General features: G+C 44.1%; 1 protein-coding gene across 1 annotated transcript in view; it reads right to left on the bottom strand.

The window, feature by feature from the left end:
* Positions 1–19974, bottom strand: part of tnmd (tenomodulin) — a 35177-nt gene that overhangs the window by 3271 nt on the left and 11932 nt on the right. Inside the window, exons 3-6 of the mRNA XM_083686554.1 lie at positions 13014–13154; positions 7012–7122; positions 2623–2782; positions 2092–2198 (exon numbers count right to left, since the gene is read on the bottom strand). Of these exons, the coding sequence (XP_083542680.1) occupies positions 2092–2198; positions 2623–2782; positions 7012–7122; positions 13014–13154 (519 nt within the window). The remainder of the gene's footprint in view (positions 1–2091; positions 2199–2622; positions 2783–7011; positions 7123–13013; positions 13155–19974) is intronic.

The following is a 19974-nucleotide window of genomic DNA, read 5'->3' as shown; positions in this document are numbered from 1 at the left end:
ACACTATCACATCTTCATCTCTCTCTGTATCACATGGGCTACAAGGGGTTTTGGTTTGACTGCACAAGATGGTGAATGAAATGCTTGGCTGCTCATGTGCAAATACCGTACACTGAGAATACTAGTTTAGTGTTGTGTTCTCAAAAGCCTGCTCTATTCATTGCACTATATTACAAGTAGAATATAGGTAAGACTGAAACCTCTAAGTGCCCTTTACTAAGAATATGAATTGTCTAGTACTAAAAATACGATTTGCACACCAAGTAAAACCTCTAATGGTTAACTTATGGGGTAACTGGGGAGCTGCAGCTTTAGCCATTCTAAAGGGGAACTATAACCAAAGAAGAACAGTACCTGTGTTTGTAGTTTGGCAAGTCCAGAGATATTTACAGATTTCTTGTTTACCCTCTACAGTATCTCCTGTGAATCATCCCATGTACTGATGCATGGGCTGCAGCCTTGATGTCTTACCCTTGTCCTAGCTGGGATGCTACAGGACAGGGTCATACCATCATGCCCCTTCGCCGACTACCCAAACTCCCTCCCTCCCTCTCTCTTTCTCCCAAACATGTTTACAAGTGGGGGAGCTGACTGGACCCGGGCCCAATCACATACAGTATGAGGCTTATCCTTGCTCATGCAGGTCAAGGACAGTGATTCCATTCCTCCCGCTCTGCCTGGTGGATGGGATGATAGTTATTTAGTCAGAGGGAGAGATATCCAGGGCCACCACCAAGCACAAGGCTCCAGTATGGCGGCAGCGGCTAAAGGCCATCTCCATATATCTCCCAACCTCTGTCACTGAAATTCTAATGATTATTCTAGTTAAAGAAGTGCTCTGTGTGTGTGTGGGGTGGGTGCATCCTGCCGAAATATGAATCAAGCAGACTAGAGGCCATGACAGATCAGGTGAGAGGATGTGTGTGTGTGTGTGTGTGTGTGTGTGTGTGTGTGTGTGTGTGTGTGTGTGTGTGTGTGTGCGTGCGCGTGCGTGTGTGTGTGTGTTTGAGACTGCATTCTGCTGAAAGAAGGTCTATGATATGTGGCATCCCACCGGCATCAATAGGGCATCAATAGAGCTTCATTCCCAATTACAGATGGCCACCCCCCCAACGCTGGTCACAAAGGCCTGTGTTATCGTTAGGCTCACAAACACGGCATGGCTGGCTGGATGCCAGACGTGGCCTTGGAACAGGCTGCAGCGGTACGCATGTATTACCCAACTAATAGAGGAGGAGCATTTCAAAAGGGAAAACAGGGTTTTGTCTCCTAGTTTGTTTTAATTACAAAGCATTGTCGCTGAAGCCCAAGAGGACAACAATGGAGGGAGGGAGGTAGGGAGGGAGGGAGGGAGGGAGGGAGGGAGGGAGGACAAGAGAGTGGAGACATTTCTGGGACTGGCTCGATAAATGTTAAATGTTGTCTCATCTTTGTGTCTCCCACGGTTTCTCAGAACTCTGAATCTTAGACGGCAGTGCTGTATACTAACTAATGTATTTTCGGAAATGTGGCGACTGTCAGTCTAGACAGTGTCTGTGTCTTAGTGTGTGTGTGTGTGCGTGTGTGTGTGCATGCGTGCGCGCACGCACGCGCGTGTGTGTCTGCCTGTGTGCATGCGTGTGTTATGTGTCATGGGTAGTTAATCACGCAGTATTGAGCAGTTCAGATGCATGAAAATATAGCATTTGGCCTCTTCATTTTCATTTCTATGCCTTCATAATTAAGGCATGATTAATAAATGTAGCCTATCTATTCAGTAATGAGTGACCTTGGGAGTGCAGCTTTGTACAGTGCTTGCTGCCTCCGCAGCTTCGAAAAAAAGCAAAAAAGGCTCTGGCTGTAGGGAAAGTTGCTGCCTTTGAAGGCTAGATATTCCTCTCCATTAACTGGGGGATATTAAGGGAGTCTTAAATGAACTGTCCTTACTTAAACAGATATATAGAGCCAGTTCTATGCCCTGTAGTACATCAAGTCCGTTTCAAGCCATGAAAGTGAGCATCAATTAGTGAGCGATTCATATGCAGAATGTCATAACTAGACCCACGGCCCAGGCCCAGTGTGGTCCAGGCCTGACAGAGGAACAGTACCCACATAGTCGTTCACTGGGGCCTGATCGAGGATGTCACGGGCGAAGCGTTGACCTCTGACCTCAGCATCAGGTATGTCCTCCATATCCTCCACCTCATGGAACTCAGCGTCTGCACCAGAAGGAGAGAGGAGACAAGAACAGCTGTTTATGGGCTTTACTCCAACACAACTTCTGTATCAGTTGTTTGAAGCTATCTAAAATAATGACAAGGGTAGTCATCTCAATTAATCCCTGGAGTTTGTTTTTGTGGACTTATTCCCTATTATTAAACTGCTCTTACATTAGAGATCATGAGCAGTTTTACTTCGACCTGAGGAGGAACCTTGACAGTATTATCGCCAGTATATTGCCTGGTGAAAGGTCACCATCTGCTATCTCTCAGCTTGGCCATGTTCAATGCTCTGCTAGTAGAATAGCTCTGTCATTACTCTCATATGATTATGATGAGATCAGGTGATCTCCCTGGACCTCAACAGACCCTGTTGGGTTGTCTTCCAGAGGGAGAGGTTGTAATAGGCTGCATTCAGAGATACCTCTCATGGGAGAGGGATGAATCCAGTGGATGGGCAGCTCCTGGCAGATCTCCCAGATCTTGGAGTTGAGGAGGAAGGCTCTGTTAGTGATGGGCTCCTCCGCAGGCACCCACACCTGGGAGTCCTCCACTGGCACGTCCATGCCCTCTGTCTCACCCACCTGGCAGAGAGAGACCGAACAATTACACACATTCACCTATACACAGAGACACACTCTCTCTCTCTCTCTCTCTCTCTCTCTCTGTCTCAAACACACACACACGCACATGCCCACACATCCGGGCTCTCTTTCTCTCTCAAACACACTCACGCACACACACACACACACACACACACACACACACACACACACACACACACACACACACACACACACACACACACACACACCTGTCAGAGCCCACACTCAGCCCTGAGATCTGTGCCCTGCATTTGCACCCCTCTCCCTGGAGCCACAGCACAGCTCTAACCTCGTCCTTTTATCCACCACCCTCAATTGTCCACCGGGAGCACAGCAACTTCTTGCCCCCTGACTCCTGCTGGCCTTGACTTCCCCCTCTTCCTCTGCACCTTCCTCTCAGGCCTGGAGGGCACACAGCCCTTTCTCTCACATCACATTGAAATTCAATGACTGAAAACATTTGACTTTTAAATGACTTTAGTGTGTGTTTTATTACACAGAGAGAGGCAGCAATATCGTTAAACGCGACAGACACAATAAAGCATTGTATCCTCCTCCTCCTCCTCCTCACCCCCACACCCACACCCACCCCCACCCCCATGTCTCAGTCAGTATACACCACTATCAATGGGCTTAATTTGTTGATACTGTAGTTCATGAGCTGCAAAGTAAACTATTATTGCTTAATGATAGGGAATGCACGTCACTTCTATCTAATAGAGATATATGAAAGAGCTTTGGAGCTGCATTCCCCAACAGTGCAGATATTTGTTTTCTTCATGTATATGTAAATACATAGGCAAACACACTCTCTCCCCATTCCCTTGTTAATTAGCAGCCAGAACAGAAAAACAGTTCACTTGACAAATGTTTTTACAAGGTGATTTTCTCCCAGTCTAAAGCTTAATTGCACATTAGTTAAGCTTGATGTAGAATCCTGGGGCTACAGTGGGGAGCCAGTATCATTTATATTAGGTCACACTCCCTCCTTTCCATCTCACCCCCGCCGCGCCCGTTTTTATTAGAATTTATTTTCCGTGCCATTTCTTGTTTGTTGTGACGTGACACGACGTTGTCCTGAGGAGAGGAAGAACTGTTCCGCCAGATGAAAGAAGAACCAACATGTCACCACTTTGGCGCTGTTGTCTGTGCTTAGCCAAGCCTTTGACACAGTTTCTCTCTCACTTTGTAGCCCAGACCACGGATCACACTAAACTAATGATGACTCAGAGGACTGGCGAGAGAGTCTCCTGACTACTGCAGAAATTAAAAGCAGGGCCAGGAACACAAACAGGTTCCTCTAATTGGGCCTCTTAACCGCTGAAGCCAAGCAAAGCCTCTGAAAAAGTTAATGGAGGTCATGACACCAGCCCCGCAACATGACTTTGACTTCACAGTTGAGAAACGACCCCGGCAACTTGCAGGATAGAGGCCTGTGGGGGAAGTGGGGAAGGTCAGCATCCTACCGTGGAATAGTGATTTAAAAAGACAACATGATTATTCTTCAACCTGCATTGTGCAATAGTTTATACACACCTATGGGGTGTGATCTTTCTCTCTATTGATACAATATCATAATTCAAGTCTTGTAGGTAGTATTACAGATTAGTGAAATAAAGACTCTTTGTTTAGTGTGTCAGTCATGATGCTATTTCCAGTTGCTCCTCGGCTACTGTGACTCCCCTACGCCCAGTATGAGTCACAGTCTAATGAACCTATAGTACACTTGCCATCTCTTGGTATAATGTATTCAGGGTGAAATATTTGCTTCATGACAGGAGTAAAGGTGAGTTAGGTTAGTTGTGGATCAATTATGATTTTCTCATCATATCCAAATCCAAGACCTTTGGCATAATATTACACTGAGCCATCTGGCTGTAACCCATAAATTGCACAATTCCACACTGTAATGCACATCCATATGTTTAAAGGGGCAATCTGTAATTGGTACATCCATTTTTAACTCATGAGCTTAGTTCAAATTATCTCGCCCCATCAGAACCCAAAATATAAGCTTGTTTTACTCCACTGATGGTCTGTCTATGACATTGAGAGAGGTTACATTTCTCCAGCTCCATCCCTCATTTGTTTACCAAAAAAGTGTCAGGAAGCCCACTTTGTTGATGTTGAATTACAGATTGCACCTTTAAGAAATACATACAGCTTTTGTATACGTAGGTATAAAGTTACAAGGCATTCACATATAACTCCAAAGTGTTATTGTTTTTCCATGCATTGTTTTCAGTTTGTGGTTTTATCTGAGTGGGAGTTTTTGGGTAGCTGGAGCGAGTTGTGGTCATACATATTAATTGTGAGCCCGTAGGAACAGGGGGATCCAATGACACTGTTTGTCTGAAGGAGGAGAGCACAGACAGCGATTTGATCTCAGGCTGGGACAACTGGAGAGAAGCTCAGGGATTACAGCCTGCCTCATTTCATACAAGGGAACAAATTGAAAATGGCGAAAATACCGGCGGCAAACAATTCATGTTTGTCACCTGGTTATACTCCCCGATGCTTTATTTCCTTATCAGCTGCTTGCAGTTTCTCCACCGGCTGCATTGTCTCCACTGTGGCTCAGCTCAGAGCCCACGTTCACATAGCCACATAGCCACATAGCTACATAGCCCGCGGCTGCAGGGCTAACTTGTAAACCATTACTGTTACCTCCAGCCCATCTGAGGTCCGCATGGTTCCAACCCGAGGAAAGACGTGTACCGAGCCTTCCCTAGGCTACTGTGTGAGTGGGAGGATCCTCATGCAGTTCTACTTTCTCATGCATTGCACTGTAAGGTATAGGCCTTAAAGAGATCAGAGGTCAGCCCAAGGTCTCTGTTTTTCTCCCAGAACTCCCTCCAATGTGGTCTCACGCTCATCTGTTATCCTATAGAAATTCGATAGAATAGTTTGTGTTTCAATTTCCAGAGGGTGGAACAGAGTGATGGGTAGATCATCTTCTTGTAGTATTGTCATAAAGCTCTTATATTCAGAACCAAACAGGAAATGTAACCATATGACAACATGCTTTGACACCATCTGATACATTAATCATCTGATATAATCAAATCAAACAATCAGAATTCCCACAGTAGTCTCATCCAAAGCCCTGATCATGGGGCTAGTTTCCAGGTAGCTCGTTTGGTAGCAGACCCAACCTGCTCTCATCTGACACCACGTGGGTCCTCTGTAACAACCCTCCCCTTCTCCGCCTGTCTCCTCTTCACCATAGCCAAAGCCAAAGCCCTATCTGATTGATTCCACAGCTGTGGCTTAACAGAAAAATCAAATTAGGTTGCACAATGCGCATTAGAAGACAAAACTGGCAGGGACATATGGTGTAGGCTGTGCAATTAGTATCTGTAAACACGGATGAGACATTAAAAAGATGAGGGAAATGGGATGCAGTCTGGTTTTAGCTCTGGTTTAACAGCTTGTGTACCTAAAGTCAAAAAGGATATTTGGGACATACTTGGCATGACAATGGACCAACATTGTTTTTATGATCAAGCACTGAGGAGCATCAGTTATTTCCCAGCCACAGTGCTAATGTGACATGTAAATGAAAGCATGGTAGAGGCCAAAGTATTTGGGAGAGAGATTTCCTTTTTCTTTTTTAATGTGACCTTTTTTTCTTTTTTTTTTTTCTACAGATGACACACTTTGTGGATTGCTCTGTGACATGGACAAATTGGAAATTTTGATTGATAGAATTTCCCCCGTCATTCTTGCTGAACTTAAAATACAGCTATTAAACCAAGAGAAGTGAGATGAATCACTCCAAGCTTGGAGTGGAGAGAAGCGAAATTTACGGAGCAAACATCTAAAAAAGACAATTTTAATGGCTTACCTCTCCCTCAGACCTCTCTCTCACTACCCCCTTTAGGCTATTTGGGTTGAGCCTTTGGAGGAGATGATTAAAAATTAATATTGGTTCAAGATTGACAGCAAACACCATTTGATGTGAGCCACAAAGGGGGTTATAGGTTTGTGGGCAGCTTTCTGACGGTTCTCTGAGGCACTGGAGACGCAAGCAAGTTTATACATCAGTGGAAAAGGCGGAGAAAGATAGGATGGGACGGACAGAGTCAGTGTCTGCGTGCTGCTCATACAGTACTGCTCCCTTCTGCTTACCCCTCTGCAATATGCATGAATGCCCCTGCAGTCATAAAGAGAGTCAGTGGCAGATGGCGCAGGAGAAGAAGTCCTACCAGTATCTCTGTGTCCTCTGTCTCCTCCACCTCAGTTACTTTGGGAAGCTCTCTGGTCTGGGTCTTGATGTAACATCTCTGATGTTTGGCGAACCGGATCCCTGTGATTCCCTTTGAGGTAAAATAGAGAGAAGAAGGAATAATCAAAATTCAGATATGTATCATTTATTAGTTTTCTGTGATGTGGGCCTGGTAAGGTTTTATAACGTTCAGTCTCCAGAAGAAAATCAAAGCTCCTAACAAGTCAGAGAAGTTAAAACCTAATGAGGAAGCAGAGGTGTGTTTTGATCTTTTTTTCTTTCTCAATCTTTTTAAAACGACATTCAACGATAGCTCAGCCCCTACAACACAAGCCTTAGGGGAGAGTGGGGTAAGTCGTGCCAAAGGATTGAGCCACCCCTTGTTTTTGGGAAACTATACAAAAATAATCATGCGACCACATATTCAGGAAGAGGTGTCATTATTTCATAGAGTCTATGATGGAGGAAAGCACAAGGAAAAAGTAGCAAGCGAGTTATATCCAAAAAACTGATTTTCACAGAGTTAAATAAATTAACTTTATACTTTATTTTAACAGCGTGAAAACCAGCACTGTGTCTGAAATATTATTGCTAGTGGCCAACTTCGCGATCGATTTCGTGACCCTCGCAGCAGAGAGTGGGTGGAATCCAGAAGCATTAATCACCGCCTTCTACCACGGTCTGTGTGCCTCTATCAATGATGAACTGGCTTCTTGTGATCTGGGAGAGGACCATCTGATACCATCTGAGTCTCTGATAACTATGGCAATCAAGATCGACAACCACATCCGTGAGCGAGTAAGACAGCGCCACCTCAACACCACCCCAGTCTTCTGGTTTCCAGAGCACCCCAAGCCCACCAAGCCAAGCCCTAAGGAGCCCATGCAGCTGGGTCGCGCCTGCCTGAGCCCACGAGAACGAAACAGGCGCGAAGGTTGCTGTCTCTACTGTGGAGACCTTGGCCATTTCCGCTCTACATTCCTGGAGCTGACGGGAACTGCCGAAGCTCATCTGGACAAGTGGAGGTAGCAGGTAGCCTAGAGGTTAGAGAGGCCGGCCAGCAATCGGAAGGTTGCTGGTTCGATCCCTGCTCCAGGAGGGAGCCGGATGTGAGCTGATAACTGGAGGGCTACTGGCATCATATCCAGGTGCCTACCACTGTGCCCTTTACCCCTCAACCCCTAACTGCTTCAGGGGTGCTGGAATATGGCTGACCTGTGCCCAGAGCTCTGTCCCCCCTTGGGGCTGTGGATGTTATTGTTACAGAGCAGACACCATCATGCCCTGAGTATACAGTATAAATGCAAAACACAAGGAATCTGAGCATGCAAATCACATAAAGAAACTTGTTGACCAGTTTCAACAACTTGCCTCTTTCTATGTACCCTTAAGGCTTACAAATTTACCCTGTCCTTATGCTCAATTTACCCCATACCTGGTTGTTACCAAGAGGCCACTTTTTTTGGACAAGCTATGTTTTTAAAACTGTTTGCATTAAATATTTACAATGATACACAACATCCTGAAATATATGTAGATATCTGTCTTAGAATAATACTATATTTCCCTTGACATTGTGATTCAGAATGTAAAAAACGGCTCAACTCTCCCGTACTTTGAAAGCAAAATAGGGTTTCCCCTACCACTGCTAAACAATGGGCCTACTTCATTGAGGAATATCCCCAGCAAGAGAGCTATGTGACATTGTTAAGGGTAAAGTGTTTCTACGGAGGCTGCCCCCGCTGAATTAGCCAGTCATAGGTCCCTGTCACCCTACTAATCTGTGCACTGAAGTGAAGAGCCACTCTCTCTTCACAACCATTCATGATCCTCCAGAAAACTATGTGGAATCCAGGCCTTTTCAATTTGACAGAGAAAGCCCTATTTCAACAGAGCAGACATATCTGTTAATTCTCTATCTATGCCCATTCTGTGTTCAACTAAGTAGTTCTGCAAGAATATATCTGAGATAGCCTAGTATCAGATTATAACTTGTGCTGGCTGTATAACCGAGATTATCTCATCAGCATACAGTATGAGAATAGACTGCAGGTATCTCATGCCACGGTTTCTTTAACATTGTATCACAGTAAGTAGTACCATGAAAATGGTATTGATTCAATCAGAATTTAATTATATATACATGGTGATCACGGCAACATCTTCTTTAAATCAGATGTAACTCAGGAATATGGACGTTGTTTTTCCACCTCAGTCAATTCGTCTCTCCCGAACGCAAACACACCCTACATATGACAGGATGCGAAACGACGGCTGTCATAATCCACCATGTAACATTTCACCTGTGAGGGAAAAAAATGAGGCAATAATAGTCCCAAACACAAAAGCATAATGTTTATGTCTGACTGTGACGAGCCTTGGGTTAATTTAGCCTACTGTAATGGCAAGCCGCGACTGTGCGGAGAGGATAGGACAATCTGATGAGATGCGATGATTACCAGGGTTGGTCAACCAGAAAATGAAGAAAAGACATCATTACAGGGATAAGAAATGGGAAAGGGATGAGGTTTAAGAAACAACATCAAAATACGGGCTTGCTGTCTCACTGATTAAACGTGCAAATGTCCAGAGACAGCTTTCCAAATGAACAATCATTTGATTGTAGGCACTGTACATCACAATTGCGGGGAAAGGTTGGGGAACGCTGTTCTAATCATTGTCACTCGCGGGCTCCGTTCCCTATCTCGTCTACTGGCTGTCATCCCACAGTAGGTGACATGTTGACGAAACAAACATGCAGGATGCACCTCCCCTTTTATTGAAGGGAATTATCAGAGAGTCAGTAGAGTGAAATTAACCACAACCTCGCCCCTTAGCGACTGTGTGTAAGGGCCTAAACCTGTGTCATCTAGTATTAGCTCTGATGAGCTTGGGCTAGCACATCTGTTTACGGTCACCGGAGGGTAATTCAGGATTCATGTGATTGACAGTACACAATGCCTGGATCAGATACAGTACTGCAGTTTGTAATGTTATTTATTCTAAGGAAATGTATATCACATAACGTATCTGTTGACTGGATTAACAGAACATAAGTAGGCATACAGCATATCGTCCAATATATCATTTGAGGTACTGTATATCTCCCACACAGGTAATCTCCTGCACTCTGGTATGTTGTTTAGAATTTTTTGTCATATGAGAACTATGAGTCCATTGGCTTAGATTGAATAAACGTTTACAATACATCTTTTGCATTTATGATAAACTGAGAGTTCACCATCCACACTACGAAAACATATACTCTCCTCTCCTGTGTGTTTTACATGAATATTTAACATACCTGTTCATACTATCATTAGTAGTATTATTGGGTATTGTTATTGTTTGAAGGTTATTGTGTCCCCTAAATTATTTTGTGGTTTAACTCCATATAGCAGATTCCACAAAAGAACGTAACCTTCAGTGCATAATGATGCTGTGTACAATATATGAACCGAGGTCTTCCATCTGATTATAAACAAAAGACTGATGTGAAATTAAATTAATAACACACATAAATTGAAGAATAGCAACATGGAAATACAGCGTAAGTGTTGGTGGGTGTATTGTGACCATTATGATTACAATTGACTGTTGAATAATGCTATGGATGGCAGCCAGCTCTCGAGTAAGCCAGCTCTCACGTCCAGTGACGTGGAGAGGATCGCTGTCCTCTCCATGAGCCCTCACCATTGGGGTCCCCCAGGGCTCTGTCCTAGGGCCCTTACTGTTCTCCCTCTGTTCTCCCTCTGTTCTCCTTCTATACCTCTTGGCTCGGTAATTTCCTCACATGGTTTCTCCTACCACTGCTACGCAGACGACACTCAACTCTTTCTCTCTTCCCCCCCTTCTGACTCACAGATGGCAACACGTGTCTCTGCGTGTCTTGCAGACATTTCCGCTTGGATGTCAGCCCACCACCTCAAGCTCCACCTCAACAAGACTGAGCTGCTCTTCCTCTCCAAGACTTCTCTATCACAGTGGAGAACTCTACTATGACCTCCTCCCAGACAGCCAAGAACTTTGATGGTGATCCTTGACAACCACTTACCCTGTGCGGCGAACTTCACAGCGACAGCATGCTCCTGTAGATTCTTCCTCTACAACATCAGAAGGATACACCCATTCCTCATCTGAGAAGCAGCACAACTCTCGGCCCAGACACTTGTGATCTCTACTGCAATGCACTCTTGGCTGGGCTCCCTGCCTCCGCCATCAGACCTCTGCAGCTCATCCAGAATGCTGCCGCCCGTCTGGTGTTCAATCTCCCCAAATTCTCCCATGTCACCCCCCTCCTTCGCACCCTTCACTGGCTCCCGGTAGCAGCTCGCATCAGCTTCAAGATCCTGGTGCTCGCCTACTGGGCGGCAAAGGGAACAGCCCCTCCCTACTTGCAAACAATGGTCAGCCCCCAAACCCCTGCAAGATCACTCCTCTCTTCCACCTCGGCTGGCCGACTGGCACCACCGCCTCTACGTGGATGCAGCCACGCTACTCGGTCATGGCTTTTCACTGTCCTGGCGCCCCGCTGGTGGAGCGAGCTTCCCACTGCTGTCAGGACTGCAGAGTCACTGCCTATCTTCCGCTGGAGATTGAAGACCCATCTCTTCAAGCTACATCTTAACTGTCCCTCCTAAAGACCTCTTCATCCCCACTACCCCCCTGTACAGTTTCTCTACTGTAAATAAATAAATTTAAAAAAGAAAAAAAAGAAAAAGTAATTTTTCCTTCTTCTAGCATTGTGACTGCCAATAGCTCCTGGTCCTAGCATAGATTACTTTTTCTTATGATGACTGATGGACAGGTGATTCTCTTACTTGGACAAATGTATGTGTTGCAAGTTGCTTTGGATAAAGGCATCTGCTAAATGCCATAAATGTAGTGTAATGTAATGAGTCTCTGCTGTTGTGGAATTCGTATTTCCAGTCCTTTTCCCCTTAGTTCCTGCAGGATGTTCCTGGTATTAGCCTGAAACAATACAAAGGGGATTTTGCCTGTGGTCCTGATGGCATTATCTCCCCATTTCCATTCCTCTTGTACAGCCCTTGGGCTTGACGGAGATTGTTTTAAGGTAGCTTTAGTGTGTGTAATGACTTGCAACATCCTTTCTTTTAAAAAAATCAATTCCAAACTCAGCCCTCAGCTAACACTTAGTATAACTTATAATAAGGTTTGTGTTTTCTCCCCTTTTCTTTTTTAATCACAATGAGGTTGGAATTATTCTGCTCACTCACTCGTTCCTCAGTCTCCCGTGGCAGCGCCTCGAATCAAACAACCCTCCTCAGTGGATTTGCTTCACTGACAGAAGTGGATAATTTAAACTGGATAGAGCAAGGACTAGCAACAGGCATGTTTATGTGTGTGTGTCTGTGCGTGCGTACATGTTTGCGTGAGTGTGTGTGTGTGAGAGAGAGAGATAGATAGAGAGAGAGAGAGAGGAAAAGAGGGATAGAGAGAGAGAGAGAGAGAGAGGGAAAGAGGGATAGATAGAGAGAGAGAGAGAGAGAGGGAAAGAGGGATAGAGGGAGAGAGGGAAAGAGGGATAGAGAGAGAGAGAGAGAGAGAGGGAAAGAGGGATAGAGAGAGAGAGAGAGAGAGAGAGGGAAAGAGGGATAGAGAGAGAGAGAGAGAGAGAGAGGGAAAGAGGGATAGAGGGAGAGAGGGAAAGAGGGATAGAGGGAGAGAGGGAGAGAGGGAAAGGGATTCTAGAGCTCTTATTATTGGATATGTAGTGCTATTTCTGACAATTGTCATATCAGCTTTTTCCACCAGAGAGAAAAATAGCTGTTGTTGAAGAAGGAGATATGATTTCAGAAGAGGAGAAATGCTTTTACAGAATACAACAGCAATTCAGTAAGGGGCTGAATGAGAATAAAATGTCTCAATGACATCATTGTTCACTTTAGCTATGATTAAGGAAAGAGATATAAAGCATGCATACATTATACTGTACATAACATGTGCTTTGATGAAACTCACGTTTTTGAAGTCGTGGACTTCCAGCACCTCATTGGTGCCATTGCCCATCCTGAAAATCTCAATGTGGTGGACGGGGTCAATCTCCATCACACTGTCTGTCTCCATACCGTCCAGCACCGCCTTGTATGGATGGTCGTACACCTGGAGAGAGACGACCAATCAGAGGCAGCCTCACCCTGACTGACAGGTCAACATTCAACCAATAGCGCTGCCTTGTGTGGATGGCTGCACACCTGGAGAGAAAGGATCAGGCTTCCACACCCTCACTGACAGTTACAAACCAATAGGAGAGGACTGTGGAACATCAGACTTTTTTTTGGTGAACATACACTAGTCTAATGGGTAATCCCATAGTAGGAAGATTAATGAGGGGCAGCACTCACTTGATGCAGGTGGGTTTATTCAATATCATGGGCAACAGGCCCAAACTTACACACACCATTAAACTGACACAACCACTACACTAGAGTCTCAGGCATACAGTACTGTACATACTTATTCTGTGAATTACATTTATACCATATAACATTCATAAACAAGTTCAGTGATAACAATCATTGACAATGTATACACATACTGTATATTGACAAACTCAAAGTTCAAATAGGAAAATGCATTGCTATAGAAACTGTGCAAGTATGCCTCAAGTTAAGTAGAATAAATGCCACTTTTAATATGTGACTTGGTTAGTTGTTTCTTTTTCTTGGCTGTTCTGTACCTTGAAGCACTGTTGTTTATCAGAACCTCTTGCTTATGTACTGTTCTTGGGCATGCATGGGCGGCTTTTAAAATTCCCTGTCTACAAAAAATGATTCATGCCCACAAGCTGAAAACTACGCTATTAATATTTATGTGAGTGTTGTGTTATGATGAGAAATATATTGCTGAGTTCATCTTCATCTGTCTCAGTGGCAGATCAGAGCCCGATACTGTAGACCAATGGGAGAGTTGATTAATGTGTATGCACAGGCAGGTGGCCAATGAGGTCCATTTAGATTAATATTCCACATCAACATGTGAAGGTCCTCAAATTGTTAGGAGCAAAACACAAAATCAACCATTACTGCGCACCTTTTATACTTATACTTATGCTTAACATGTTGTTTGTCCATTTACCAGCATATATTACTCATGACATTTAAATGCCCTATGCCATACGCTGCCATCAAACTCCTTGATAGGAGAGCAATAATGATTGAAAGGGATATCATTCTTAATAAGAGATCAGTGCAAGAATGTCTGTGGAATACAAATAGCCATTAACATGGGTCACAATGGCCTTCGCTCGGGAAGGAGCTCGTTCTAAAAAATCGTAAGATGTAGCCAAATTAAGATGGACCTGATATTCAACTGTCAGTCGAGCAGTTACGAGAGAATGAAAGGCTGTTAAACAGTCTGAAAGTCTGGGTGGTGGATTAAAGTTCCATTTGAGCATTCTCTTCTATATTAACATAAAGGTGGAATGGGAGAATGGATTCTAGGGAATTATTGATTTATACTAATACAGTGCATCACATTTTCAAATATCACTTTTGATGACAATCCAGCAATGAGATTCTCCTCATCACACAAAGTAGAAATAGAACATAATGTCGTACAACAGTTTGGGTTTCATTTTTCTATGTTTTGAACTGGCCAGAATGCATTTAATTTTTTGTGTGCAGAAAATATTAATTGAAAGGCTTGGGGATCCTTGGGGACAGGATAGGTGTGGTATGGTGAGAGTCTGCTGAAGGAGGTCATGGGTAAGGCTTTTTAGAGCAAAAATGTTGGAGTTTATTCATATAATTTAAACCAGGGGTGGCATATGTTCATATCATACATGGTTTGATTAGCCTGTGTCCAAAACACATCTTTCACTTTCTCTCTGCATATTCCACTGCATATTCCACTTCCACTGAGTACACAAACCTGGCCTTCATTCTAGCTCTGTTTTGTTTCTTTCGCCCCCTTTGACCAGTTACGAAACAACAGGTATTTCCAGAACATACTGCTCAGCAACAGCATCCTGACTACCTCACAAAAGACCTCGACTTTCCAAAGAAATAAAGATAATGAAAGTTAATTAGCTTTCCGTGAGACTTGGCGTATGCGGGAAAGGCCAGTGCTCAGGGAGGACTTCAGTTCAAGGTGTAAAGCAGGTACAAAGACACTGAGACTCCCTCATTATCACCTTGGGCACAGGTATCTCAACATCCTAAGAACTCACAAAGCAATTTCATGTTGATTTTATGGCTGCTATTTAGCTACACAAGTTTTATAATGAAACCAATGGCTCGGGTTCAACATTGACGTTGTCCTAAATAGCTTCCTGTACTCTTAACTGGCCTCAGAACTTTAGAAGAATGGCAATGAGCTCCAGCTGCAAGAACAATCATTGTGGAATACATAATTTGCCCTTTGTTATCAGCAAGCAAAGCAGCAACAATAATCTGTGGTTAATGGCCTCTCTATGGATGTTACTGCACAATATTGAGCAGGAGAAAGTGTTATAGAAACATCCATAGAACCACATCAATATTAATCATCAATGTAAGGTCATTACCTACCTTTCTCAGCAACCCAACCCAACCCTAGTACCGGAGTATTACCTTGAAACTGTAGTAAAAGGATCTGAAGGTCACACCACCTATTGTACCAAGAACAACTGTCAGTATCTCCCAGTTTCCCCTCTGGGACGGACTGTTTAGTTATTTTTACACATCACGAGAGGTTTTACCTCACCATCATAAGTGGCAGCGAAGCCAAGGCTCCACAGCATGAAAGGCACTCCAACATATGACTATAGTGCTGTGCATTGTGTACTGCATTGAAGCTCTCCCAGATAATGCCTTGTTTATTGTTCCTCTGCGCTGTGTTTCTCCGATGTGGTCCCTGACAACCTCAACCCAGATGGCTTCAAACTCAAACCCACAGACCCACAAGCAGGGGAGTGAATGAGAGACAGCAGGTACGACCAAGCCCGCCGGTTGTTTGTGTGAATGGGCTCTGGCGTGGCACCGGAGGACATTAAGGAAAGGTCATGGTGATGCTGTTGCTACGTGAGTGGGCAGGAAGGGGAGGGGTGTGTGTGTGTATGTCTATGTGTGTGTGTGTGTGTGTATGTGTATGTGTGTGCCTGTGTGTGTGTGTGTGTGTGTGTGTGTGTGTGTGTGTGTGTGTGTGTGTGTGTGTGTGTGTGTGTAGGGGGAGGTGGATGGAAGGGAAGGATGCGCTGATGACAACATGTCCCCCAGTTGTCCTTGAGGGCTGTGAGATAGAGGTTCCACTGGAGCGGAACCAGACGCCTGTCACTCAGCGGGAGGGAGTGGGGGCACAGGGGCGGGCCCTCCACAGAGTGACGGGTCTCATGGGAGCCCCGGGCGAACCTGTGATGGATAGAAGTGGGTGGCGACACAGACAGGATACCGGCCACCAATTAAAGTCATAGTCTGGAGGTATTGTGAGAAAGAGAGACAACCTCAGGTTCAACAGCATCAGGTCCTGATTGACAAACAGTACATCTTGGATTCTGGCTGAACCTCTTACTGTTTCTAGATGAAAATGTAGTGGGCGAATTACAGAGAGGGACATTACACGAGGACCATTGTTAGAGAAATGGTCCCGTGGGTAGACGGCTCATCCGACTCCTTTATGGCTGAATGTAAAGTCAAAACATCTGCAAGAGGAGGAGAATGGCTTCAACTGCTCAGTCTTGGTTGTTTGCCAGTGAGCTATCGGAAAATTCCCTTTTCTCCTTCTCCCCTGCTGAAGCACCACCACCATTGGCTCCTTGTCCTCCAGCAGCAAATTGCAGCCTGGTGATTTAACAGAACTCAAGCCTGTTCACATGGGCAGTCACATGAGAACAGCTAATGTCTCCCCAGGGTTGCACTCTTCTCTGCAATGTTGTTTTATCAAAGAAAGGAAAAGGAACATCTCTGTTAGAAACATTGAAAATTACCACTGCTGAGGTTCTACAACCTCTAAGAAACTGAACACGCCACCACTCCCACCACCACCACCACCACTACTACTAATCTTACACTGCCTTCTAGAATTATTAAAATTAAAGACACACACTGTAATTTAATCTACAGCTCGGTTCTGTTCTCTTGGGGATGTTTGCATGTTCAAACAGAGGGTTGGCAGCTAGACAAACAAGAAGATGAGAGGTAATAAAAACAACCCACGGAAGATTCTCTGGGACATATGAGACATTAAACAGAGTAAAAGGAACAAAGAAAGCCTATAGACATATTGCAGGAAAATGAAGACCCACTGGGGAAATAACTTCAGCCTGTATAGATCAGCTGTAGACAGGATCGCAGATGGCATTCACATGTGTTGAATGCATGTCAAAGTCCACAGAATCAGCTACTGTTGGGTGGATGGATGTCTGTGTATGGTGCTGTGGGCAGCAAGGACAGACAGGCAGATCTGGTAGTGAGGCGTCTGGAGACATGGGGATTATGCCTGTGGACATTGATTACCAGTCTTGTCAGCTCCCAAGGCCTGTAGAATATGGATAAATGGAGTGGCAATGCTTTTGGGCTGCCAAACACACTCAGCCATTTGGTGATGTCAGTTGACGACAGGCAGCTGTTTCTGGACAGGCGCCAGCTTGGAAAATTCAGTTTCGAAAATAGTGGTCAGTTGCTAATGCATCATCAACTTAGCCAGTGCAGAGGCAAACGAGCCTGTTGGGCGGTACATGATATCAATCTCACTGAGGCTGGCGTTGGCAGCAAACAGAGGACCCAACACAACGCAGGGCGAAGGTGCGTTGATGGCTAAGCATCGCCCGTCTAAAATAGGCAATGTTGTGGTGCATCAATACCAGAAAAATACGGAATGAATTCTGTTTTATTTTTTTTACGATCGTTCTTATTTGTGCAGTACCATAATTTGTACAGGGGCAATGACCTTTTTCTATGTGTGCAGCACACCTGCTATTGTTTTAGTAAGATCAATTCTCCTTGCACTTTTCATTTTCTCCATCATTTGCTGTCTGTAGATATACTCAAACAGTCAAATTCCCAAATCCTCTCATTACGGTACTGTATATAGGCCAAATTTAGCAGCTGGGTATTTATTCCTGACTTGAAGGGGCTGTAAATGTCACATTTCTGTTGTTTTCCTAATTGCTGAGGTATAAAAACCAAGAAAAGCGTAGTTTGTCCTTCTGTTTAGCTTAATAGCCTCTCCAAATTCTTAGAATAGCACTGTTCTCTGGACTCCATTGAGCCCTGACTACTCCTGTACAGCAAGCTCTTAGCAGCTTTCTATTCAGGGAAATTCTAGGCAGTCATCTAAAAGCTATGTGATTTATTAAGTGTCCACAAGTACATTAAATCCTTGAGGAAAGTTCAGTTTGATTCATAGTTTAGTTGAAATGCAGTGCAGGAATTTTAGGAACTCTATAGCAGTTTAATGGAAGCAGATTTTTGGAAATCATACAAAAACTCCTATTTCAATTTGTGCCATGTGACATTTACTCTGGAATGAAAGCTCAAATGCTGTAGGGCAACAGAGCTTTTGGGAATTTACCCAAAAAAACACTTCAAGCTGAACTGTTTAATGTTTTACTACTAGAAATGCAAGATCTAAATACGTAACAAACAATTATGCTGTGTGGAATTTTAGGAGCATAATTGTAGGGTTACAAAAGAGGTATTTCAACAGAAGTTCCAGAAATTATAATTATAATTATAATATGTAGTTATATTGGTGAAATCAAATGGGCGTTTTCTAGCTTCACTGTCGAGTCTGTAGAGCAGACATGCAGTTCCTCCCCTCTCCCCCTCTCTTTCCAGAAAGGAGTCTAATGACCCACTTTTTCTCCTTGTTCCCTAGTGACTCTCAGCCGCTTGCCACGTTTGACCACCTCGCCGTGGTCGACTACAGTCTGCAGCTGCTGTTAATTTGTTGGAGCACCGTTGGTCCCCCCTTTTTTCAGCACCGACGCATATATGACTAATCGCACCAGCCATTTTAAACAACTTGAGCTCTCTCTAGCAATAAATCACTTTGATACGAGCTACTGTGCTCATAATAGAGCTACGTTCAGGAGAAGGGACAGTGAGGGAGCCTGGGGAGCCGTTCCTTCATCCGAACAGGCAAACTCAGGGACTGGGACACAATGTTGTCTGAGGCATTGTTTGTTTTTATGATTGTTACAAAAATCTGAAGAGAAAACTTCAGTTTAGTTTATTTTGTATTTTATATTTCCTTTAAAAAAATAAATAATAAAATCTTGGGTTACAGTTGGGTTATACCTCTCTGATCTAACTCAGCTTGAAATGACTGAAAATACAATGGATTTCTCGAAAAATATTTTCTCCACAAGAGTCATAGAAGAGGAGAATCTGATGCGAAAGTTATATACTGTATTTCTCTTACTGTAAATACACACTTGTTGACAGGTGAGCCTGGGCTCTGGTCCACTCTTTTACTGTCCCTTTAATGCTCTGTAAGGTTAGACAGAGCACATAATCACACCTTTGCACAGCCATGTGTGACCTTTCTCTCTACCTGCAATCTTTACCGTCCCTTCCCATCTCTCCTAGGGCCTTTCACAGGGTCTTTCAAAGACAGGACAAAAGCACCTTTTCAGGACATTGTAAATGACATAACACCCCCAAGTTCCACTGGCCTGCTCCTGTGATTGATATCGCTGTACTGGAATGGGTAACAACCAACAAAAAAGTTTAAAAATAAAATGGAGAAGGTGAAAGACACAAAGGGGTTCTTCCCCTTTCACTCCATCTCACCTTGTCTCTGTCTCTGTCTCTGTCTATCTCTCTCTCTCCCTCTCTCTCTGGCTTTCTTCTGCCCCTGTGATGGACTGGGGAGTACCTTTTCCTTGTGAGGAATGTTGAATGAATCCTGTTGCTGATTGTTCATCTGAATACATTTCCACTGTTTGAATACGGACAATCTTCTGTAATAAAAGGGCCGTTGATGTAGCATGAAATATTCA

The sequence above is a fragment of the Argentina silus genome (genome assembly GCF_951799395.1).
Source record: "Argentina silus genome assembly, chromosome: 15".
NCBI classification, from domain to species: Eukaryota; Metazoa; Chordata; class Actinopteri; order Argentiniformes; family Argentinidae; genus Argentina; species Argentina silus.
Note: the sequence above shows the minus strand (reverse complement) of the source record. Positions and strands in the feature narration are given on the sequence as shown.